The 25,174-nt window shown below is 44.3% G+C and overlaps 3 protein-coding genes across 3 annotated transcripts in view; 2 read left to right on the top strand and 1 right to left on the bottom strand.

Annotated features, from left to right (window-relative positions):
* Positions 1 to 25,174, bottom strand: part of NF1 (neurofibromin 1) — an 89,756-nt gene that overhangs the window by 15,563 nt on the left and 49,019 nt on the right. The window contains exons 37-45 of the mRNA XM_029964618.1: positions 7,421 to 7,853; positions 6,881 to 7,221; positions 5,935 to 6,137; positions 4,722 to 4,915; positions 3,114 to 3,254; positions 2,608 to 2,887; positions 1,243 to 1,457; positions 984 to 1,045; positions 749 to 863 (exon numbers count right to left, since the gene is read on the bottom strand). Of these exons, the coding sequence (XP_029820478.1) occupies positions 749 to 863; positions 984 to 1,045; positions 1,243 to 1,457; positions 2,608 to 2,887; positions 3,114 to 3,254; positions 4,722 to 4,915; positions 5,935 to 6,137; positions 6,881 to 7,221; positions 7,421 to 7,853 (1,984 nt within the window). The remainder of the gene's footprint in view (positions 1 to 748; positions 864 to 983; positions 1,046 to 1,242; positions 1,458 to 2,607; positions 2,888 to 3,113; positions 3,255 to 4,721; positions 4,916 to 5,934; positions 6,138 to 6,880; positions 7,222 to 7,420; positions 7,854 to 25,174) is intronic.
* On the top strand, positions 11,213 to 12,041 carry EVI2A (ecotropic viral integration site 2A). The gene has a single exon (XM_008929447.2). The coding sequence runs from the start codon at positions 11,213 to 11,215 to the stop codon at positions 11,972 to 11,974; it is 762 nt and encodes a 253-aa protein (XP_008927695.1). The 3' UTR covers positions 11,975 to 12,041.
* On the top strand, positions 18,732 to 22,703 carry OMG (oligodendrocyte myelin glycoprotein). Its single transcript, XM_018084807.2, has 2 exons — positions 18,732 to 19,030; positions 19,762 to 22,703. Exon 2 carries the CDS (start codon positions 19,768 to 19,770, stop codon positions 21,070 to 21,072), a length of 1,305 nt encoding a protein of 434 aa, XP_017940296.1. The 5' UTR covers positions 18,732 to 19,030; positions 19,762 to 19,767; the 3' UTR covers positions 21,073 to 22,703.

Below are 25,174 nucleotides of genomic sequence, written 5' to 3'. Positions count from 1 at the left end.
GCAGCTCTCAATTATTTACAAAGCCTGAGCTCATTTTACACCAATTCTCAAGAACTTTTCCAAATGGAGATTTACACAGCAGTGATATATGTACTGCTGAGAGCAGCTGCACAACGGGCACCAGAACAGCCAGGGTGCAGAGCAGGGTGTAAGAGCTGGAGAGAAGCTCTTTTATCATTTAGATGCCATTCAATTAAAGTTTATGTCCATAAAACTCGAATAAAATGCTTAAAGGACACATATTTAGCACACTGTTCACTTGCTATGGAACACAACCTTCTTCAGAAAAAGGGAACATCACTGTCAGTCCAGGCAGCCTGTTTCGATTTTTTCTGATATAAATGTCCTGCTCTTTACTGTATTTACTTACAACACATGAGGTTATGCACTTCCTTTAGGAGAAAGGAAGTTGTGAATCATGTGTATGCAGGTAAACACCTTAACAGAAAATTTCTCATTTATTTAAATAACTGACTGTTGAATCCACCTCTGTCTCATATGTTAAACTCAATATCGAGCCCTATTGTTACTCTACAAGTCACAGCAGTGACAGAACCTACTGCCACCAAATCAATTCAAAATAAAAGGCCTGGCCTACAGAAAGCGTATTTCCAATCAGTTCTATACAAAAATATGCTTGAAAAATATATTTATCCTCAAATTATGCCAAGTTCTATATTTGATGGGAAGATAGAACTAAAATTAGCTACTTTATGAGTCACAAAGAAAAACAGACAGCCCCATATACCTTGCTGAGAATTCGGATGATTTGTTTTATTTGTCCATGAGACACACGTTTACTTATACAGCCAAAAACAACCAGTGCTCTTGGCTGCAGGGAGGGGTTATACTGGAATGCAAACCTATGAAGAAACAGAGGACACTGCATTAAACAACATATATACAACAACAAAAATATATATAACAAAAAGCTGAGAATTTCGGGTGTGCTACACAGGCAGGGTGTGACATCTACCACGTACTTTTGAGCTAGTTCAGTCCACTGGTCCAGCCACTTGCACGTTGGAATATCCCTCATACAGGCCTAAAAAGAATTAGACTGTTTGAATGCATGTGACATTAAGTAGAAGTACTTTGTAAATTCAGTGTGCAGCAGTTTACTCTCAGGAGTCAGCTCTGGGTATCTCTAACCATGCCAGGGGGTGGTGTCCCTGCACTGCCAGCCTGCAGCAGGGCAGCAGTGCCCCTCTCCCTCAGGGCCCTTCCCTGAGGCCCCCGTACCTCCATGATCTCCAGCAAGGCCTCGGTGACGGTCTCCAGCGAGGTCAGAGCGAAGGTCTCCCTCTCGTAGGAGCCGGGCGAGAAGGACCTGTCGCGGTAGCTGGAGCGGAACGCGATGACCGCGGCCGACTTCACCTTGCTGATCCCAAACAGCAAATAGAACTTGGGCAGAGAGAACTCAGTCAGGCTCAGCCTTAAAACTTGCTTGGTCTCCTCTGTGGAATAAAGATTTACATATCAGATTTATACCTTGGAAGTTCCAACTCACATTTTAACGCTCTGAGGCCTCGCCCTCCCAACACCAGAGCAGATAAACAGCCTGCAGGTCACTGCACAGTCCAACACTGTTCCCTTTGCTGCTGCTCCCCAAATACACCACAACAGCTGGGCCCCCCTGCACTGATTGTTGAAACCAGGCACAAGGAAGAGGGATTCTAAAAACAGGTACAAAGCAACTTTCTCAAAGATGTGGTTCTGTGACTTCTCCTCACACTGATTCAGGAAATGGAAACCCAGAGCGTTCCTGTTCTGAAATACCAACAGAACTGGAGGTTCAAACTGCAGCAAACTCTGCTTTTGGCTCTGGCACTGACATGAAGAAAGCCACTTAAAGCAGAAGAAAATGATGGCCTGTTCCTAGCACTGACTATTTTCACAGTTCTGTCCTTGCAGGTTATCTCGGTGCACTCCAACCCCCCGTGCAAGCAGGAGGGCTCAGGGAGGCTCCCTGTGCCAAAGCACTGCCTCTCTCTGTGTGTGTGTGTGCACCCACTCACCCCTTCCATATATATAGACATAACTTGAGCTTTCAGATACTTAAAAAAGGACAAGATTACAGAAACTTGGAAATTTTTTTTCTGCACAAAATCCAGCCTGTGCTTCTGTGGTAAGAAGTGGCTAATTGCTAATACCTCTTATTTATGACTGCTAAAATACAACAGTAGATAAAATACCTGTTTTACACTGTAGCTTCACAATTCCCTTATGTAATTGATATTTTTGTTACCACATTATGCAACCCATTCACAAGATGCACATCAGCCAGTTTTAGCACAGATTGTATTTTCTCCTTTGCCTCACCAGAAACTCACTGGTACTTTCTTCTCTTTTTCTAAAACCCATTATACAATGGGTTTTAGAAACTTATACAAACAATTTGCATTATGCACCTGCTCTAAACGAGATATTTTTTATTTCCATACTCATTTCTTGTTGATCATATCTTTGTTCTGATTTGTATTCAAGCTGAGCTACAAAGCTCTATTTTCAAACTCTCAGAATAGTTTGCAGAGAGAATGACAACTCAAATATTTGCTAAACAAATTAAGGAGCAATCATCTTCACTGAAACTCCAAAAAAACTCACCACTGAAGTGAAGCTGTGAACAAGTGCACAGAGAGTGAATGATGTTGATGACGAGACCGTGAGTGGAAGCTCTGAGGGAAAGGGGGCCCGTGGCCACCAGCAGAGTGACCACGTGGAAGAGGTAGGGGAGGTGTGCAGCCACATCCAGGGAGTTGTTGAAGGACAGCATGAGCATGTAGCGGGCCAGGATAGCAATGTCATCCCACATCAGGTGCTGCTCCAGCGTGGGAGTGGGGGACAGACAGGTCTTGTCGATGATTTTACACATCCTCCCAATCACCTGCAAAGAGAGCAACCATCCTGTTGTGCTCAAACGAGGAGCCCAGCTCAAAATCCAGTAATAACCACCACAATTCAACACTGGAATGATTCTATTGCTTGGAAGCTATTTTGTCATGGTTTCTGCATCATTGCCTGCACTGAGATCAGAAAGCATCTCAGTGTCACATTAGCAGATAAGTTGAAATTATTATATAAAAGGAAATTAAGGCAAAGAGGGAACTCACTTTGCTTGACACGAGTTTGACGTTGCCAGAAGCCAGTGCCACAGCCGTGTCTGCCATCACCTCAGCTTTGATGGAGCCCAAGCCCCCCGTGGCACTGGTTTTGATGAAGCTGTCCAGCACTACATCCAGGAGATCTGTTATCTGAGACAGGAAAGAAATCCTCTCTTACCAGGCAGCTTAACTTTGGTTTCCCACAGTGAAGCACCACTGAAATCAGCAACTGTACATTTCTTTAGCTGAAGATGCAAAACTATCACAAACTGAAGCATCAGTTTTAGTCACTCATTATTCTTTTGGCAAAAAGCCTCGTGTAAATTTTAGAACCATAAAGCTGAATTCCATCAGGTTTTACTCGAAATGCTTCAGTACTGTGGAGAAACTATAATTTATTTTGCACTATTTTTATTTTGGTTTCCACTTTGAAAGCATAACTATTTATAAAATGCTGAACACAGTAAGAAGGAACTGGATTTGAAGCAGAAAAAAACGTATTTCCAAGAAAATAAGCAAGATCTGTCTGTCACAGTTCTTGCTTAGAGCACAGTCGTGTGTGAATATGGCTGCCAGTAAAACAACTTTCTTCTCATGTTAAATAAAAAGACATTTAATACATATGCAGGTAAGAAGCTGATCCGTCCAAGAGCACAGAACCCTCAAACTCTAGAGGTAACACCCAGGCAAACACTGATGCTATTTCAGTACTGGTTCAAACTCAGCTCTCATCACTTCATCAGAAGCGGTTGCAACTCCGGTCAGGTCAATTCAGTCAATGACAAAACTTCCACCGACTGCTGTGAAATATTTCATCTCTTTTGTTCTCCATATTTACCTGCTGACTGCCTCTGATACTGGACATAACAGTCATACAGCTTTAAGTGTGATTTAAGCTTTCAAAATAAGCTAGGTTTTTTGTTTTGTTTTGGGGGGTTTTGTTGGGTGTTTTATGCCAATGGAACAAGGAAGAAATCCCACTCATGCATCCATTTGTCAGGTCTCCCACATTCTCCAAGACCAGCTCTTTGATGCTGGGCTACAGCAGTTTGGATGGCAGTTAAAAAAAAAATCACTAAAATAGTGTGCCAAGGAGGAAGTCGATGCAAAGCTCGTGGGGGAGCCTGGCCACAGGAAGCACATTTGCCCAGACACCTTCCCCTTGAATGGCATGTGTGGCGTCAGCTTTACTCTTCTCATGCTGATGATTAAGCTAATCATCAACAGGATGGGAATCAAAATGCCTCTGTTTCAAAAGTGCAAACAGAAAAAAATGTGTTTGTTCAATGCCATGGGCCTCATACCCCTCAATGCCAGTGCTCTGCTCTTTCCATCCAGACCCTCCACCCTGGGGTTCTGATCAACTCATTACTACTGTTACCAACAGCTCGTAATTTTCAATTCTCAGTAAGGGCCAGGAACACATTTCTAGAAGCCAGAGTTCACTAATGATTCTATGAAGCATTTTACAGAGTGGAAACTTCAGAAGAACCTGCTCACTGCTCTCCGTGTGGCTCACACACCGGGACTGTGTTAGGAGCCATTTTATTCTTCTGCATTAACATTTAAGTGGTTAAAAACTCTATAATCTGTTTACAAATGGTGCAGAATTTGTACCTGTCCAAGACTTCCCCATATCTTAGCTTGAATGGAAGGATACATCTGTTTCTCATTTATTGTCATTGTGATGAGCTTATCCAGAATAGCAGTGACTCGCTGGCGCTTGGCATCGTCGTTGTGCTTGCAGAACCTGACCAGGTTGGACAGCCAGGGAGTCATGTACTCCAGACACAGGTGTTTCAGCTCAATGCCTGAAAGAGAAATGCACCTTGGAACACAGAACCAGCACTGGCCTCTGTTCATAAATCATTCTTTGTGAGCACTTTTCCTTTCAGCTTTGCTGTCTAAAATACTGTCAGAGCTGAGCAAAGAACACTGGGCAAACAGAGAAGCTTCAAAAAGAAACACTAATAACTCCAATAATTACACCCAAGAAACATCTGTAGGCATCTGGCAAGGAGATGGTGACATTTTAATATCTTATTACAAGATGTGACATAAAAATGTGCACATTCAATGTTAGGCAGGACTACTTAAATTAAAGTCTTTTTAATCTTTGGAAAATATTCTAAACAGCTCCCAGCAGTAAAGTTAGAGCTGTGTTATGCCTGGAAAAAAGAGATGGCTCAAGGAGGGCAACAGAGCCAGATGTACAACAGAGAGAGAGGATCCTTGGAGAAGATCAGCTCTGATATGACTAAAGAACTTTGTAACTCTTCTGTGCATGTGTATTCCAGAGTTCAAACCTTCACTATCATGGACCTCAAATTTAGGCTTTTGTTCTATAATATTCTCCACTTCTGGTGCATTAGTAACAGCCCAACAGAAATCTACCCAAAGTAATCACTGTACAAACTATCACAGGGATATGAAAGGAATTGTTTGTATTGTGATCTCTCTGAATGCACTGACCTCTCTCAATGAATGAGATGTCAGGTAAAACTTGTTCTAACATTAATTTCAAAGTTTAAAAAAAAAAGGCAGCTGCCTTTTAATCTGCTTCAGGAGAAAGGAAGAGGGCACATTCAAATATGAAAAGTTTTGTTCCAAGAGCTGCCATCCAGTCTGGGAAACTGCCTGCCCTGAGGGTGTTACACTGCTGGGCTCCAGGGACACAGACAGGAATGGATCATCTGCAAACCAGCCCCAAGCAGAATTTGCAATTTAAACTGACTGTAACTCAGTAAGCTTAACTGACTAAGCCAGACAGCTACTAACCTAAATCCTGTCACATTCAGGGTGAGCATTAAGACACACCAGAGTTACTCACTGGATTTGCTAAATCCCGAAATACACTCCTCCAAGAACTCCAAGGTGAGGTGTGGCTCGTTTGCTGCAAGAGTCTTACTGATAGATACAATAAATAGTGTGTTGTTGGCAGGAATACACAGACCTGAAGTTTCCAGTAACTGGCCCTCAATCTTTAAATTAAAGGTACAGGTTAAGGCACATAGGAGATTATAGGCAGCAGACCTGTAACAAAGCAAACAACATGATTTGTAGGAGTTTTCTTGTACATTTGAAAATATACACATTGTTCATCACAGTAGCAGTATTGACATTTTAAAAACCAAATCCATTTTAAAACCCAAATCTATAGTAGAAATCACATCTAAATCCTGAACTTTTCCCCTGCACCAGTTACAATTCAGAGACAAACACACTTGCCTTGGAGAAACAGAAGAAATTATTCTTCCACTTGCTCTGAACAATTTCAGCTGAGGGTACAGAGTGTGCTTGAAGGGCTTTGTATGGGACTTCTCAGAATGGCTTGTAGTTCCAGGAAATCCTAAATCATTCCAGGTGCACCTGAGCTGCTGGACAGAGCCTGCCCAGGGCCCAGAGGTGCCCCTGGCCAGCACACAGCCCAGAGGAGCCCGTTCAGACATGGATCATGAGCCTGCTCTAAGGGGTACAGCTCCCACATTATTAAACAACAGGTTCAACACCATGGAAATCAAATGTACCTAATAAACATACAGTGCAAAGCAGAAGTATTTCTCCTTATAAAGAGAAATTAAGCTTCCTACATGACTTCAGTTCCTCTCACAGTGTATGCCTTTCTTCACCTATAGAAACCCAATCTTCCTTTATTAGAAATTACTCTTTATGGAGCTGTGGTGGCAGAAAAACAATTAGATTTTCTAAACTAAGGAAGCCTTGGAGAGAATTCTCACATTTTGACCAAAGCTGGTATTGATTTCAAAGCTCTGTACCTCAGACTGGGGTCTGAGCTCCCCAGGTTGAGCAGTGCTATGTTCAGCAGCGTTCCAGGGACATCCTTGGGACGGATTTTGGTGTGCTGAGGGATGGAGTCCGGCTGGGACAGCTCCCACCGCGTCCGGATGTGGATGATGGACCTCACGATGGCTTCACACTCCTGATGCATGAAGGTGAGGGGTGTGCCTTGGTTGGCAATGGTCAGGGTGAACTGATTCTCATCAACAAGACAGATTTCCTCAATCTCAGAGGCGTAGTAGATGTCATTCAAAAACACTGTCTGGCCCAGGACCCGTGTTCGCTCTGCCGATGTCACCTGCACAGCTGTCGACCCAACCTTAGAAAGAGAACAGAGAATTGGCACCTACTGTTAATCATACCAAGAGAAAAGTCTGACACTCCTAATTTTATAAAAGATAAACATATGAAATTTTATACTTCTTAAAGGGGCATACTAGAAATTGTGATTTCTCCTCAAAATGGAAGGAGAACTAAGAGACAGAAAAATCACCAGGGACAGCACTAAAAGCACTTACTTTAATAGAAACTTTGGTGTCTTTATGAGCCAGTTTGAGAGCATTGTGAAACACTTTCAAGTCCTCCTCCAAAGCCAAGGTAGCTGCTGGGAGCTTCTGCTGGTCGTGTTCGATGTGCTCTGCCAGCTTCCCTGGAGAGTCTATGAAAACAAGCCTTTTGCTTCCTTTCAAACCTGTCAAGAGTCTTTCATGGTATTTGGTGTATTCTCTGACCCAAGAGTTACAGTTATAAATAAAAACTGCTGCGACATTTTCATAAGCAAAGCCTGGAAAAACTACAAACCATTTAGAAAGAAAGTCTGTTTTAAAGCGATTACTGGGGCCAGCGTGGGTGAGGTCCACCACGATTTCATATGGCTTTGCATAGTATGGCTTCAGGGTCAGCAGCACGTGGTAGATGAGCAGATCACCATTGATCTGGCCAGTCTTGAACCTGTGGGACGAGACAGACATGGCTGGGTTACATCTGAGAGCCACAGCACAGAGCCTGGGCCTCAGGCCACAAACAGCACTCCCACCATGGACACGAGCCAGGCTGAGCCTCCACACCACGGAGCCACCTCAGGGGCACCACACTGGCCCCTGCCACTGCTCCCCAGGGTCACAGCCCAACTCTGTTTAGTGCCCAGTGTGCTGGAGCTCGACCTGGGATTCAACTCAACCTCATCCTGAAGTGCCCCACGACCTCCCACAGCCAAGTGACCTCCAGGAGGTTTGTTCAACTAAGGGAAAAATCCAAGCCATGCTGGAGCAGCAGTGCAGCTGGATTGCATGGAAAGAGCTCAAGAGTTTCTTTAAAAATAAAAGTGCCTCTAACTTTGTTACCACTTTAGAGATTCAAATTATATCTATTTTTGTATGTGGAAAAATATACTTATCTCAGGAGTTTTAATTAAGAATAAATAAACATCCACACACCAACTTTTTCGAATCAGACCCATTCCATTTGCTATATACTGCAACACTCTAATGCTTGGGGGAGTGTTTCCAAGAATGGTCAGTCCTCTGAGGACTACAGAGGATTTGTCTACAAAAATAACTCTTTCTGGAAAAACATTCACATAATTAAGAATAATTTTTCTCATTTAAAGATTCTGCGAATTTTGAGACTGGGCAACACATCTGCCTAAATCACATCTCCAGAGTTCACACAGCAGACAGAATTCCACTGGGAAGAATTAATTAAAGATAAATACATCAGTAGCTCATGAAAATTTAAGGTACTTTTAAATCCCTGCCACTGTTCTTTAACTCAACTCTTTCAAGCGAACAGCAGGATACAGGCAGAGCTACTAAATGTTGTAGGCACAGCTGCAGCTTTGAGGGTACCAGGGCACCTCTCCTGCTAACACCCGAGTGCAGGACACCTGAGGAGATGTCCTGGACACAGAACATCTGTCTGCCAAGAGCCTTTTCTCCCGTCCCTTCCTGCTGCTCTGAGCTGGGCAGGTCGGTGTTTTCCCCCTCCAACTGTCACGGTGTGGCCGTTACCAAAAGGAAGTGTGTCATCACTGTGGTTTGAGTGCCCCACTCAGAGCAAACGAGACGTCATTTCAGTTCCAGATTTGCCTAAAACATACCAGCATTGCCCAAAACTCCTTGCTGCACACTGATGGTCATTTGCATCCTAAGAGCAAATATATGCACAAAGAAATCTTATTGTTAAAGGACTAAATATCCGAAACACCCATTTTCTGTTGAATACATCTTGGCAAGGTAAGTACCCATTTTCCTCCTTCTATTTTAAGTAGCACTCCAAAGTTTCTTACATTTTGTAGAAAATAATATGCAAAAGTATTTTAAAAGAAGTTCAAGTAACTCAAAAATAGTAACAAACTGTAGAAATATTATCTCAACTGAATCAAGGAAGCTGAGAAACTGTTATTTTCAGTCCTGTTAAAGGTTATTCGTGATCAGACTCCAAGGAATTAGCAGTGACAGTCACTACTTAGCTCTGTTGTTCCTGCACTGCAGATCTCAGTGGGTACTGACACTCTGTCAATACCCAGGGTTGAACTCAAAAGAAAAACAGCTCTTTAAAGATCAGTTCCTTTGCTCTGGTGATTTTAAGCGGAGCCCTTCACGCCAGCAGCCTGTTGATTTTTAAGAAAGGCCATCTGGTGTGGGCCACTACAATGAACAGTGGGCTCAGTGTGCTGGGGCAGCAGGAGGAGCTGCTCCCTGGGCACTGCCAGGAATGCCCAGTGTGCCTGTGCCCGTCCTGCACGGCCGGAGCCTCGGCCCCAACGGGCTCAACAAAACAGGCTTGGCTTTCTAGCTCCCCTTTGTAAAGTGTGCTACAAAGGATCATTCAGGTGACTCCTACCAGGAACAGATAAAAACTCCCACTGAGCTGGAGCTGATCACTAAGATGGTTGGAATGTTTTGGAGAATTATTTTGTAGTATGGGTGAACTGCAAAGTTAAAGACACAGATCTTCTGCTGCTCTTTTGCCATGTAAGGAATGACCTCCTCACACAGGTGTGTCACTGCTTTCCTCTCCCCTGGTCACTTCTCTCCTCTTCCCAGAGTCCCTCAGCAATTCCAAGTGCTGCCATCTGGATTTTGCAAGATAGGAAGTTCGCCCCTCTGGTTTCTGGGAGTGAACAGATCCCATTCTTTGGTAGGTGTGCAAGCTTCTGACTATGAGAAAAGCAAACACTGTCTGGAGTATTTCAGAATTACCAAATTTTACACACACAGACAGATACACTTTGTTACCTTTAAAAACAAATTTGTTCAAGAACAAATATACTTATAAAATTAACACTGTTCCTTTTGGTCATTCTCTGTAGTATTTATATCTGAAACCAACAGAGTCTGTAATATTCAAAGGAAATATTCTGATATGTTACTAGAGGCCCTGGATGGGACACCAGCCTTAATCTCTGAACATCTCGGGTGCAGCAGCAGTGGGTGGGTCACAACTTTGCTGATTCCTTGCTGCTATTTTGAGGGTTTTATCTCAATATCAGACCCATCAGTATCAGAAACTATCAGTTTCCTGCCCTGCAGACAAATTCAACAAGTACAAATTTGAATACCACACAAATGTGAAACAGAATATATTAATGGTTAATCTCATTGGCATAATTATCTGAGACATTTTAAAGAAAATGTCACAATCTGTAGCATGTTTGGAAGAAAAATGCAAGTACGTTTATGGTAAATAGCTTTTTGTACAAAAAAGCAGAAAAATTGGAGAACAAAGATTTTCCTGGGCATTTCAAAGTACTCCAGACAGCTGTGCTAGAAAATAGAAACAGTTCACAAAAGCTACTGCTGTCACAGGAACGTTTTGGGTGGAAGTTTTCCCCTTGCCCACCCCTACCAGCATGGTTCCATTGCCCATGCCCAGGGGAATGCAGGGGGGAGGGAAGCAGTAAACCTGAGGTGGTTTCTCCCTCCCCTGTGCAGAAGTGAGGAGTGAGGAGCTCAGAGTGTAACATGGCCAGTGCTGGAGAGGGGGAACTGCCAGAGGCTGCCCCGACACCACCGGGCACGGGGTAGGAAACACTTTCCTTTCTCTCTTTGCCCCATGTTCTTTTTTAATATTCCTATATTTTCTATAAGCCCCAAACTATCAGAAGTTGGAGACAACTGATCCTTTCACAAAACTGAGTGCCTGAACTCACGTGCCACATCCACTAAAACTGAGGCCAACTTACACACACTGTCCATCAAAAGGCTGCTCCCCGCTATGCCCTCAGAAGTCTGCTCCAAACCCCCAAGAACCAGCACTTGCTCAACTAACACCACCATCTGTATTTTTGCAGGGAACTAACTAGGAAGATGAAGACAAAGAGATGCACTAACCCACGCTTGGCCTTCCCTGTCACGATGATCTTCTCCCTGTGTTTGCAAACGAGTGCGAACCACAACGGTTCCCTTCGGGTTAGAGAGGAGACCTGGAATCCCATCAGCCAGAACCTCAGTGGGAGCCAGAACAGAACAGAAGCCAATACAAATTCTCCTCTGAGCATCAATTTCAGCAGCAAAATTACTACCTTTGAAATGCAAAGTACCCTGCAGTCCTTCTCCTCCACAATGGCCCCAAATCCAACATCTTCCCCTGCCACAGGTGCAGTTTCTGCCACTGCAGGACCCAGGAATACCAGCAAACCCAAGAGTCCAGTGACCAAAGAAACATGTGAAGACAGTAAGTCTCTTGTACTGATCTGCTTCATTATCATTGCAGTACTTGTGCTTATCTGCACCTTCCTGTTTCTGTCAACAGTCGTAATAGCAAATAAGCTGTCCTATCTCAAAAAAACTCAGCAGGGGAAACGCAGGCCCAGGAGCAACGGGGACATTGTGGCCACCAGCAGCTTATGGCCAATGGCAGCAGGAACGTGGCAGAGGATGCCCAGGGAGACAGCTGGAACTGAGCTGACAATGCAGGACTTGCTCTCAGGGAGGGACACAGGGAACAGAAGGAAAACTGAAGATGAAACTACTGAGAAACTCACTACAGCAACAGACAATGCACAGGAAAACAAAGAACCATCCCAGCCACACAAACCCATTTTAACCAATTTTGTAGTTGAGATTTAATTCACACTCCAGTAAAAATTCATCTTCTGCCCTTTTTACGCCATTAATGTAAGGCAAAACCTCAGCTTTTAAGAAACATCAATTTTCCCCTGGGAAAGCTGAATTCAGATTTTAGGTTTTTTTTTCTTTATGCCAGTGGGAATGCTGGAGCCATGTGTGGATCTAGAAAGGAATAAGACTGTGTTAAACAGCTTTCTGTACTGAGTGTCACAGCTGGTTTTACTCCTTGGACCAGAAATCCCTGTGACAGGAGCTGAAGGAGATAAAACAAAGGGACAGAATCTGCCCGTGCTCAGGGCAGAAAGGAACAGACTGTTAGTCTGATAAATGCACCCAAGCATGAGACACAGGTATAACCAAGTAGCTTTTTTAAGAAAACCATACATCAGTCACAACTTCAACCACTGAATCAGGATCTAGTCCCTCTCAACATGTCCTTTTGGGTTTTTCCATCAAGAACTTCTTAAACCAGTTTAATTTCTTTGGAACCAGACTGAGATTCAAACCATATCTATTGTGTTTCCATGCTGTGTATGAAGAGATGAAGTTTGTGCTATTTGTTAGAATATGAGAACTGTTTCAATTTATCCTAATAAACTTGCAATATCCATTTTTAAATAACTTGACTTATGTGATACTATTTCTCTAAGTCAAAATATTAGAAAAAAACAGGACACCAGGCGTTTTGGAATTTCCTGTAACATTAGCTGAGCTAGGTAAAGGTCTCTGATGACTCGCTGTGATTTCTTGCATCACAGAAACACACTCTACTTTCTCCTAACACCAATTAAAACATGCCAAAAATTTATTAAAACCACAAGAACTTTCAGTTTCTTTATTCTCAGAGAGATCTGATTTCCCCATAATTCCAGGCAGATGCCTCTGTCTGGTCTCCCTGCAGCAGAGCTTTGCTGTTTTAAGGAAACACGAGAAGCTTTTCACAGGCTACTTCTTGGAAGTGCTGAGCCTGCACGGTGTCAAAGCTCCAAACAGCCTGGGCAGCTGTGACAGTTCTGACACATGAGATGGTTGTATGAATGTGAAAGAATCAGGACGTGACCAAATCCCCAACCCCGCTCCATCAGATCACCAGAAACTCAGCTCAACAGGCAGGTGGAGGAGCAGCAGAGAGGCAGCACCACAGCACATGGAGCCAGGAGAGAGCTCAGAGAATGCAACCTCCCAGCTCAAAGAGGGTTGTACAGTAAGGAAAATGAAGGACTTCACAAGCTTAGCCTAGAACTGGGAGTCATTAGAAAATAAGTTCATTGGACATGGGAAGAAAAAACATCCATAGGGCAAAGTCCCACAAATCTCCCTAAACCACAAATTCAGACCCAAGAGCTCCAAGAGAGGAGTCCAGCCACAAGTGGAATGGGAGGGCACAGGATTATGTCAGGCAACTCCAAAACATGAGGAGAAAGGTCAGGAGAAGAATAAGGGGACAGAGACAGATCAGTGATGACAACCTAGGACCCAGAGGACAAACACGACATCCCACAGGGGTGACAAAGAGCTGAAGGGCAGGGCTGGGGATGCTGCACTGCAGTCACAGGTGGCAGCAGCAGAGGCTGTGCAAGGACTAAAAAAAGACTGAGACAGCCAACGTGAGAATCTGCCCTGGAGTAGAACTGCTCCCATCCAGGAAGGCAAGAGAGCTGACCCAGGAGAACAGATCCATACGAGGCAGCCAAGAACACAGGAACAGCCAGGGCAGATGGGGAGGGACTGAAAAGAATGGGATGAGACAAGGGAATCAGACAGGAAACACTGAGTTACAGTGTGGGCACGGGATCAGGATGTGTGTTTGCTGCAGAAACAGGGACAGCCTCAAAAAGAGAAGCAGTGCAATCAGAAGGGAGGTACGACAGGAAAGGCAGGAGGAGATGAAGAAGCTGTGGAGCAATCCATCAGCAGCCACTGGAGGAACACACTTGCAAAATGTCATGACAACATATTTGGTGTGGGCTTCTTTTCACCAGGCAGCCTTTCCAGGCAAAAATGGTCACGGAGACAAAAGAAAGTAGTTCAAGTTACACTCCGTGGTATGCACAACAAGAGAGTGGGAAGCAGCTGCTCAGAGCACAGCCCCCCATTAATGATGGCAGCAGGTACCAACATGGGCCAGGCAGAAAACTAACAGAGTGGGGGACAGGCTGAGCGTGACTGGAGTTCATCTGCCTCCAAATACAACCAAACAACTGAAAATGTGTAAGCAGCCAGCACCCCATGATCAGACAGTGTTCCATGACTCACTGCCCAAGGCTGGCTTTCCACTAATAATCCCGAGGGCACCAAACCCACCACTGAAACTACATCAGTGATTCCAACTCAGCCCAAATTTGCATAGGGTTTGACTCACACAGAAGAAACTGTAACTATTTTCTACAAAGACAGGCAAAGGAGTATTTATGAATTTCCACGTGCGTGGCCAAAGCCCCTGACACATCCTCAGCAGTCCAGAGCAGCAGAGCAGAGCGGTTTGCTCGTGGCACACGCGATCTCTGCGATCAGACCCCGCGAGCTCCCCGCTCCCGACGCTTCCTGCGGCGAGGGTTGGCCAACTTCCTCTCGGCTGCACCAGCCCCAGCGTGAAAGGGGCCATTTTAAGCAGCTCAGCTCTGAGCACACTCTCTGTCCTCCTGAGGCTTCAAACAACAGAGTAAGACGATGCTTGCTTGAGAGAAGATAAATGTACAGGTAAGGATCAACTTCGACAGGGAAAAGCTCAGTATTTGTATTATTTGGGTTGAAATGGAGCTGCACCGTGTCCAGCACCGTGCACATCCCAGCTCCAGGGTGTGTGCACAGCTCTTGTTGAATGTCTGTATCTTAAAAGCATCAGGGTTTCAAATATGTTGTTTGGGGATGTTACTGTGAATTACCATGAAGTCTACATCTAACTATTATTTGTCTCTCTTTTGAAAAGAGGTGAGCAGAATAAAAATTCAATTGAACCATTTTAACCTGTAACAAACCTGACAGAGTTCAGATCCTGATGTTCTCAAGATGCATTAACTACTCATGTGTGTTTACACTGCTGCATCTAAAATTCAATTTTGCATATTTGTAAACCCATAAAGACTCATGCATATTCATTTCCCAGAAATAGCTTCACAGGACTAGCACTATTGCAGCTAATGAATTAGCTCAAATTGCATGAAAGTAACTTCAGAAGGATAAGTTCTGTGTAGGGGGTGGATTTTATAGCATTTATTTCATAAGGAGATGTTCAGAGATCTGAACTCTAATCAGTACAGGAAAAAAAAAATCTGTCTCATGCCAACAACTGAACATTTGTACAATCTCCTCCACTGCCCCATGCAGGAATTTGTTTATAAAACAGTTTACCATTAGAATGCTGTTCCATTACAGCACCAGTACTTGGGAAACTTTTAAAATATTTTGCTATGCTGAAGAGATGTGAGAACAGGAAATAAAAGACCTGTGATTTAAGAGATCTGTGAAGAGCCTTTTACTTTGTTCTCATATTATATTCACCACAACAAACCATTTCTTCACTCCTGACAACGCTGTGTGTCAACCCTGCTGCCAGTGCTGCAGAGTGTGTTCCAGGGCCATGACCAGCTCCATGACTGACAAAGGTTATTTTGAAACCCTGTCAGGATTGCTCTGCTGATACCTTTTTCTGATAAGGTGAAATAAGATAATAACAATCAAGACATTCTCTTCTGAAAAGTCACTTAATTACAATAATCAATAATGTTGAAAATCTGCTGTTATTTGTAAAGTCAGTGGCAAACCTGCTGATCATGCATATGGGAATAGGTTTGAAATTTGAAACATTGGGTCAAGTGTTATTTCACTACAATGGTACTGATGCAAAACTGCCTGGAGGCAGCAAAGTGTAACTATACAACAAATGCAGTTTTCAAGTTACCATGTTCTGTTTCTTCCCTGCATTAGGAGAGGACACATTTAAAGAGGCTGGAGGGAAATGGCCAGCAACCAGGTCATCCTGGTTCTCTTCTGTGGAGAAATCTGGAAGTCCCTTTCCACAGCAGCACCTGGACCCAGTGTACACCCATCTGGTCCAGCATTGGCTGTTACAACACCTCGGGTGCCCACAGGAGAGGAAGAGGCTGGTGATGGCAGCTGGGTAGCAGGACTGTTAATTGGCATTGTTCTGCTGGGTATGATATTGGCAATTATGGTGATTCTCCTGTGGAAATGCTGCCTGAGGCCTGGGCCTGCTCTGGCCAATTCCCACTGGGCAGGCCGATCTCCCTTTGCAGATGGAGACACTCCAGACCTCTTCCTGGACTCTGACCAGGACAACAAACGGTCTTCAGTTTTATTCATGCTGCCTTGGAAACTGAAACAAGGCCCAAACTTACAGCAGGATCCTACTGGATCAGAGAACCCATCCCAGCACACTACCAGCAATGAGAACGGGCAGCTGCCTCCCCCGGCCGGAACAGCAGCTCCCAGCACAGACCCACCTCCAGCTCCCTCCTCGGAAACAGGGAACGCTGCAGGTGACTCCTGTCCTCACCCAGATGCTCCACCTGAGTCTCACGACCTGCCACCTCCACCTGACTGGCTCCAGGAACCCCCCGAGGATCCCAGCTCGGATCCCAGCTCGGATCCCAGCAAGAACTCGGCATTTCACTCGGAAGCAGAGGAACCACTGCCCCCACCACCTGAGCTCCTTCTTCAGGAGACTGGTGAACCACTGCCCCAGCCAGAACACCCTTTGGAGACTGCCAAAAGTCATTTACAGAATACTCCACATTCTTCCTAAACTAAGTATTTTTCAAATAAGTGAAAAAAAGGGAAGTTGACGCAGGCAAGAACAGCGAGGCCACGGCACAGGCATTTCCCCGGTGTTTCCCAACTTCAGCTTTCACAAGAGGGAACAACCTGCTTCTGCCTGAAGCAAATAATTTCCAAATACAATACAAATCGTGCCCACTCGTTACCTGTAGCTGGAGATTCCCGAGGTGGGAGACTCCAGAAGCCAGAGTGCACACTGCTGGGTGTGCCAGGATAGACAGATCCGTGGAAGGCACACATGGAGACGCAGCTCCGAGACAGCCCAGCTTCAGAGGGACTCAGGGTTTCTGAGCAGGGTTTGCTGCACTGGGCTGTGTAAGTGAATGCAAGGAATTCCAGTTCATTTTAATAAAGCTTTCTAATTCAAAGATGGTTTGGTCACTTAAAGCCCAACCGAGTATTTGCTCAGATACAGAGCTTCGAATTCAAAACAAAGTCTAAACCATCTGCCATCCCTGGAAGTTTTCAAGGCCAGCTTGGATGGGGTTTGGAGGAACCCCATGGTTTGGAAGGTGTCCCTGCCCATGGCAGGGGGTGGAACGAGATGAGCTCTAAGGTCCCTTCCAACCCAAACCATTCTGGCATTCCTATAAAGGCCTGTTCTCTGCCTGTCACAGGGTAACAACTTGGTACCTGTGGATTACAGGTACCAACCAAATCCTCCCAACAGCCAGTGGTTGTTCTTTACCACTAGGAATGAGATTTCCTTTAGGTCAAATATGAGCAAAGAGCTGACTGGTGTAAAAGCTCCAGTCCCTTCCCACTACAGCCTGGTAAAGCAGACAACAGTATGGGGGAACAGTTAATACCATGGTCACTCAAAAAGCTCAAATCACTCCAAACACCTGAAGAACAACTACAAAAAGGCTTTCTTGTACCTAGAGCCTTTGGATTGTTGTGCATAAACTGGAAAGTTTGCAGCACACTCGGGCAGATGATAAGCAGAACCAGTTGTACACATTCACTGATTTCTTCCTCTGAAGTAGTACTTTCTGAAAGCTTTCAATTATTAATACAGACTTTAAAAATTCATTTAATGTTTCATGGATACCAGATCCCTTTGAACTCAAGGTGTCCAAGTGCTACTCTGGGCCTTGAGTACCAGTAAAGCTCACCCCCCTAACACCAGCCTTTGCTAAGCTAATTTTTGGGTGGGAAGAAGCAGGATGGTCTCAGAAGTAAATTAATGTTTATTTTTTTTTACCTGTGTTGAATATTCATATTTATAGAAACAAGCTGCTAGATGCTGAAGTTAACTTTCCATGATGGTTCTGCAAAATGGCACAGAGTTTGGAGTTTTGAGTTTGCTTGAGGAGGGAACAGATTTGTGGATGTAGCACAGGGCACAGGTTTACACACAATAAACTTCAAAATCTTTAAACTACCACCAATAAAGAGAGCAGTACGTTATGCAAGTGCAATTCCTGGCTGCTGTGCATTTAACAGCCATAGGAAAATATATTTATAATTTTTTCTTACAGTTTACATAAGCTGTATGACAGGGTATGCCTAAAGAATAGCATTATAACTATACAAAGATTAAGGCTTATTATAACCTGTTAGAATTTACAGTGTTATAAACTACAAACACTCTTACCATATTGCTTGAAGAAATTCAGATAGAGATTTCCTGTAGGAATCTGTACAATCCTACAAGCTGAGCTACATTATACCTGACAATACGGTGACACCTGATCTGAGGAGCGGAAAGGGATTTTCAAATTATGAAAATATATTATGGCACTGTAGCTTAAAAAAGCTTAAGATAGGAAGCCTAAATTAACATTAACCTCTATTACAGGAGGAGAGCTTAATCAAAGGTGAAAAAGAACACAACTAACCTGACTTTTCACACAGAAACACTAAATGGAACAATCCCAGCTCAGGCTCCCACAGCCTCCAGACAATCCCCCTCGGTGCCGCTCCTGCAGGCACTGCCGCTGTCTGGAGCACTGACAGCCTGCACTGGAGCTGGGGGGCAGCTCTGTTGGAGCACTCCCAGCCTGCTCTAGAGCTGTGGAGCAGTTCCCTGGCTGCTCCCAAAGCCCGGGGAGTTCCTGGATGTGCTCTGCTGTGCACCAGCCCCACGGCTCTGCAGTGCCGCGGATCAGGTGGTTGCGGAGCCGCGCGCAGGAACACGATGCAGCTGAGGAGACAAGCACAGCCCCCGGCAGCCTCTGGAGCTGCTCTCCAGAACAAGGCGACCTCTAAGCTCCCATCCATCACAGAAACGATGTGCTGATACTGCAGGAGACCACGGTAAGTTTGTGGTTTTTTGTTTTTAATCACAAAAACCTACTACGGAATCAGAGACGGAAACGGGAGCGGAATTAGGAGTTGCTGACAGATGCTTGCACCAGAAATTTGCTGCAGTGTCAGAGATTTCTTACTAACAGCAATTCGGGCTCTGGACATGTGTTACCAGCTTTGAGAATGTGATTAACACTGTAAGGAGGGGAAAAATACTAACGTGCATGTGAGCGTGAATGTGGAATTTGCGTTTCAAACTACATTCCTAAGATGTATTTTAACCAATTTACTTAAGCAAACAGCATCCCTGGATGGGGGGGACTGCTACACTACTGCAGAGATTTGTGAAGCAGATCCAGTTGACAGCCATTTTTTCATCCTCTATAAAAGAACACATTATTCCAAACATAATATAGGCTTGAAATCACTAAAAACAAGAAGCAGACATTGTATAACGTTTGGAAGAGACTTGCATTTTCGGAAGAAAGCCCTCATTTGAGCTGGAGGGGGAAAGGGAGATGAAAAAACAAGTCTCATTCTGCCAGACAACATGACAGGCTGAAGGGATGCTTTGTGAAGTCTCTCTTGAACAATTCTAAAAAGGACCGTGCCTCAAAGGGGGTTATTGATATTTTTACTTAATTTCTCCTGCAAGTGGCCATTGCCCAGACAACCCTTATACAGAGATAAAATGTATTATATGGGTTTAAAGGGTGTCATTTTGGTATATTTATTTCCAGGCAACAATGGAATACCAGATATCGAATACATCTACCTGTCTGCTGGTCCTTCTGGTTTTCCTACCCACTGGTTTGGGTATCTGTCCTTCTAGCTGTACATGCTCAGGAAACGACAGGAATGTGGACTGTTCAGGCAGAAACTTAACTGTACTGCCCCAGGGACTTCAGGACAACCTTACATATTTAAATCTGTCCTTTAACCAGTTTGTAGATCTCGATCATCAGCTAACAAGGTTCACCAATCTGAGGACCCTTGATATTTCAAATAATTGGCTCAAGAATGTTCCTGCTCATCTGCCTAAATCCTTATGGGAATTATATGCCACAAACAACAACATTAAAGTTCTTCAGAAACTTGATACAGCTTACCAGTGGAATCTTCGAGTGCTCGATGTTTCCAGGAATATGGTGGAAAGAGCTGTCCTGATCAACAACACACTGAGCAGTCTCAAGTTTCTCAATCTCAGCAGCAACAAACTTTGGACAGTTCCAACCAATATCCCCTACAACATAGAGACTGTGGATCTATCCAATAACTTCTTGTCCCAGATACTCCCAGGAACACTGGTGAGACTTCAACACCTCACAAGCCTCTACCTGCACAACAACAAGTTCTCGTACATTCCTGACAAAGCTTTTGACCAGCTCCTTCAGCTGCAGGTAGTAACTCTATACAACAACCCCTGGGCCTGCAGCGACAAACAGAACATCCCCTACGTGCTGCAGTGGGTGCAGGGCACAGCTGCCCGTGTCCTGGGGGCTCCCTGTGCCCACCAGGCCAGGCTCTGGGCCAGCGCCGCGCCCGCCTCGGCCGCGCCCACGGCCGGGGACTCCAGCCCCCCGACCAAGGGAGTGCAGGCAGCAGACAGAGCCACCTCTCCCGAGGCAGCCGAACCCACCCAAGTGACCAAAACGCACAAACAGCTGAAAGCCAAGGAAGTCACTCCCCTGGCCACGCAGAGCCACCCGGTTCTGTTCCCCAGCACGGAGCAGCCCCTGCTCCGCCACCCCGACGGCCTGACCTGGAGGGACGGCGGCTCCTGGGACGCAGGAGCCACACACACGATCCACGCCACGGATCCAACCGAGGGCAACTCCACGGGATCATCCACCACTCCCATGACTCTAAGCATCACCAGTGGAATGCCAACAAACTACTCCAAGATGCCTCACAGCACAACCACTACCTTAAGGAAAGAGGAGGCCGCGACCGGCGCTCCCAACACGCGCGTGCCCTCCCGAGCCAGCACCTGGGAGCTCTCCCTGGTTTCTGTGCTCGTGCTGCACGCAGTGACCGTGTTAGCTGACTGAGGGCTGGTACCCTGGGGAACTCACCGAGTGTACTCCTGTGACACACAGCTGGAGCTGAGACCTCCACTTAAAATAACGAATCAAAACACGAGAAATTCAGAGTCCTGACTCTGGTCTAAAGAAAATAACAGTTCTTAAAGACGTGCACACTAATGTCTTGATACTAAGCTGCTACTTATTTTCATATGTCTTAATTGAGTACAACTAACCTATTCTTTTGTTTTTAAAAATGTGCTTATTTTGTATTTAAATTTTTCATTTTACTTGCACAGAATAAACACATCAGAATTTTAAGTACTGATTTTATGTATGATTTTGTCATTGAACAACTGGAAAAAAACAGAAGGCCTGTATCATATCTGCATTGTCTTGCTTGACTTGCCAGTGAGCAATTCCTGTAATATAGCAGCACAGATGCTCTGTAAGTTATGACAACATGCAAAAGGAAGGGGAAAAATAAAGGAACTAAACTGAGCTGTTTCACTAATAAGAAGTTATTCCTGAGCAAAATTGCTAGCATGTGTATCTATGTTTGCTTCATATGTACTAGGATATTTTAAATATGAAGAACAACAGTCTTGAATTTAGGAATTAAATATGACAACGCCATGATATCTGCTAAGAGGGTGTAAACTGAGAAGGCAACATGGTCCAACTTCAGCATGGGAAAGTGGTAGGGGCCAGTATCCTTCTGCTCTGCCTCCACGTAGAGACTGCAGGCAAGTTGTTGCTCTCTCCATAGCAAAAAAAAAAAAAAAAGAAAAAAAAAGAAAAAAAAAAAGATGACAGTAGAGGAAAATGCCAGATGTTCAGTGCCATGACACGCTCCAACACCAGGGAGTTATCTACCCAAATTAACAACATGGAACTCCTTAACTTTATGTCAAGTGACATCCTCGAGTGTTAATATATTCTGCTTAAAAGAGTATCTCAAATCAGCCAGAATGTAGCAAACTACAACCAGTAAAATGAAATATCAGCCAACTTCTAACACAAGTCATGTAACAAATCAATTAAGCAATTAGTTGGGGAGCTGTCATTGAAACAATCCTGACTCTTGTGGCTTCACAGAGAATTACTTCGGTCCCTGGCACTGAACTGCCCAACCCCTGCTTTCCAAGGGCGAGCATGGGTGCTCTTCTCCCTGCCATCTGCACCTCAGCCAGTAGAAATAGTTGCACGCATGGTTCTGCCCACTCTAGGAAAACTAGTTAAATTATGGCAAAGGTACCTGATATACTACAGATGAAGTTTTGCAAACAGCATGAAATGAAAACCGAAGAACAAGTTAATTGAAAAAGTATTACTCACTTAATACTACAGATCTTATACAATGTTTTCCATTCATTCCAGGCCATTTAATTTCCAGTTATTGTAGCATGAAGGTGCTACAAAACCCAGAAAACCTCACAACTGAGACTGGAGTCCTCTACCTGTTTCTCCTAAGGTGTCAGTGGGGGCTGTAAACCATTTACAACTACTGGTATCAGAGAAATCACAACTTTCCAACTGTGAACAGTATTTCTATAACCGGAAATGTGTTTTAATTTCTAACAGTAAATGTTACACAATGGATTTGTACAGTTATTTCATTGGCATTTAAGTAAAAATAAAGTTATGTTTGTATTGAACTGAAATAGTGTCAGTGCTTCTTTTCAAATAATCAGAGTAATACCACTGAATAGTTAATATTTTATTATACAAACCTGTTTCAAGCAGACATTTGGCTCCCTCTTCATGTCTCATGGGGGAAAATTACAGTTAAATTATATTATTTTGATACTGATGTATCCCTAATGTTGTACAGTAATAAGCTGATGATATGATCATAACATTGGGACTATCCTTCCCTGTCCTACCCTTTAGAACTTGCAAATCCCTAGAATGTCCCTGCCTGCCTCTCTCTCTGGGCAGTCCATGTGTTTGCTAAGTGCTGACTGACTGTAACACAGCCCCAACCTACTTATGGTGCTCAGAACTCAGTATTCCCAGAGCTCTCCCATTCATATGGCTTCATCCCACACAGTGGGAGCAGCTTGGCTTGCAGGCAGGACAGATCCCAGAACAAGGGCTGTGACTAAACTGCCTGATTTGAGGAAATGACATGAAATACTCCACGTGTCTTTGCTGCAGAATCAATACAGGATGCCAAATTCCATTGCATTAAAAAAACCTCCACGGAACCGACTTTAAACACTCAGAATGCTTCACCCACAACGAGACCATTCAGTGAAGAGCAACAGGAAAACATTGTTTTCCAGAAGTTATTTGGGGCAAATTGCAAGCCCCCACCCTGAAGGACTTGCTACCCAGACTTCAGAGTCTTCAGCATGCTAATAAAAGCCTGGAAGTGGGAGCAGGGTTGGGGGCTTTTCCATATCCATGTGCAGGATTGGGAAGCTGGGACACAAACCTGCAGCTGGGGATGGAGTGAGCCGGCCCTGCCACGTGCCAGGGCTGTGCTCCTGCCCCAACCCTGCCAGGGGCAAGCACCAGGGCTTCTCACTCAGCCTGCTTTCAATAAAGCAGACTGGAATTTAGGCTTGCCTGTATTTTTCTGGAATACGAATGAGCCGATAAGGGAGCTGGAGGAGGCAGCAGTGTGGCAGCCCAGCACTTGTTGCTGGGCAACTGTGCAGTCACACTGAGCTAAACCCAGGGCCTGGTTTGTAAACATGCTGCTCGCTCAGAGCACCAGAACTATCAAATAACCTGTTCTCAGTGAAATTATCTTCCAAAACAACCAGGTAGCATTTCAGGGCAATACTCAAAATACCCCAAAATGCTCTGGCACACCTTTAATAGCTCTGTGCTCGCTCTCAAAAGGGTAAAATTGCTGTGGGACTGATGTGCTCTGCAGCAATAACTCAGAGGTTTGTATTCCTATTAATTAGTTTGGGAGCAGCTTTAAAACCTAATGGCAGTAGTTCAGGATCAATATTTATTGATTTATGGATCATTTTAGTAAAAGGATAGGGCTTAAAAACAGAAGAGCACTGGCTCCAGGAGCCGGGCTGTTGCCCAGGAAACAAAATGTGAAGATAGATGACAGAAGGAATTAAATTTCACAGCACAAGAACGACATAAACTGATCCAGATATATCAGTAAAATGACTCAACAATGCCCTAGCAACAAGATCACAAACTACCAAAAAAAAAAAAAGGAAAAAACAACCCCAAAAAAACCCCAGCCTGCTGCAAGCCCTCAAACATACTGGCAGCTCTAATCTAAAATCTAAACAGTTTTTCCACATTTCACACCTTAAAAACACAACACCTGGTTCAGAACCAGACAACAAACACCCCAAATAAGCCCCACTTAGCCACATCCTCATGACAAGAGAAGATGCCAGGGCATCATCCCAGAGCAAAGCCTGTCCTGCTGGGTTTGACAAGAGGCCTTGCCAGGAGAACTGCACGTGCAGCTGCTCCAGGGAAATGGAACAAAATAGGGAATAAAAACATGGCAAGCAGAGAATTTTTTTAAGAGAATTCCAAAGACTGCCTTCACTTCTAACTCTGTGTGTGGAAGGCACTTAAACATTAGGGATCTTGCTAAAAAAAAAATTTAAGGGGGAGGAAAAGGCATCCAAACTTCTCTTGGGGACAATCCCTTCTGTCAGCACACAAGCAGGTTCACAGACTGTTGTGTGGCTTTTGAAGACAGAAAATCAGGACAGAAGTGATGCTACTCATCTTGTGTTCTTCCACTCTATCCAATGAGTCAAGGGCATTGAAAATGCAGAAAAGTTAAAGGAAGGCAATTTCCCCAGTCAAAGGGGGTTTGTAACTCAACCTACAGAGTAAAAAGCACTACTGAAAACAATGAAGAATTTAATAAAATTAAGGATCTACAATTTTCATTAATTGAAAAGATTCTACATGCCTGTTGAGCATTACTTTCATTAGAAACATGCAATTTGAAGAATTACTTGCTTGCAAGCATGTGTTGATTATTTATTTAAACTGCTGGACACAAACAGAAGATGCTGCTAAGAAAGTGGCTTCCTCTGCTTCTTCCCCTGTTTTCACAGGAACTCCCAAGGCTCTGCAGAAGGTTCACCACTGATGACATCCCCTCTCATGACAATACCAGAACTGG

The sequence above is a fragment of the Manacus vitellinus genome, unplaced genomic scaffold, assembly GCF_001715985.3.
Source record: "Manacus vitellinus isolate BGI_N305 unplaced genomic scaffold, ASM171598v3 scaffold_76_pilon, whole genome shotgun sequence".
In the NCBI taxonomy this organism is placed as follows: Eukaryota; Metazoa; Chordata; class Aves; order Passeriformes; family Pipridae; genus Manacus; species Manacus vitellinus.
The sequence above is the reverse complement of the archived record's forward strand: the minus strand, read 5'-3'. Positions and strand labels throughout refer to the sequence as shown.

Coding starts and splice junctions, on each gene's coding strand:
- EVI2A (XM_008929447.2), top strand. CDS start 11,213: ATGAAGACAAAGAGATGCACTAACCCACGCTTGGCCTTCCCTGTCACG.
- OMG (XM_018084807.2), top strand. CDS start 19,768: ATGGAATACCAGATATCGAATACATCTACCTGTCTGCTGGTCCTTCTG.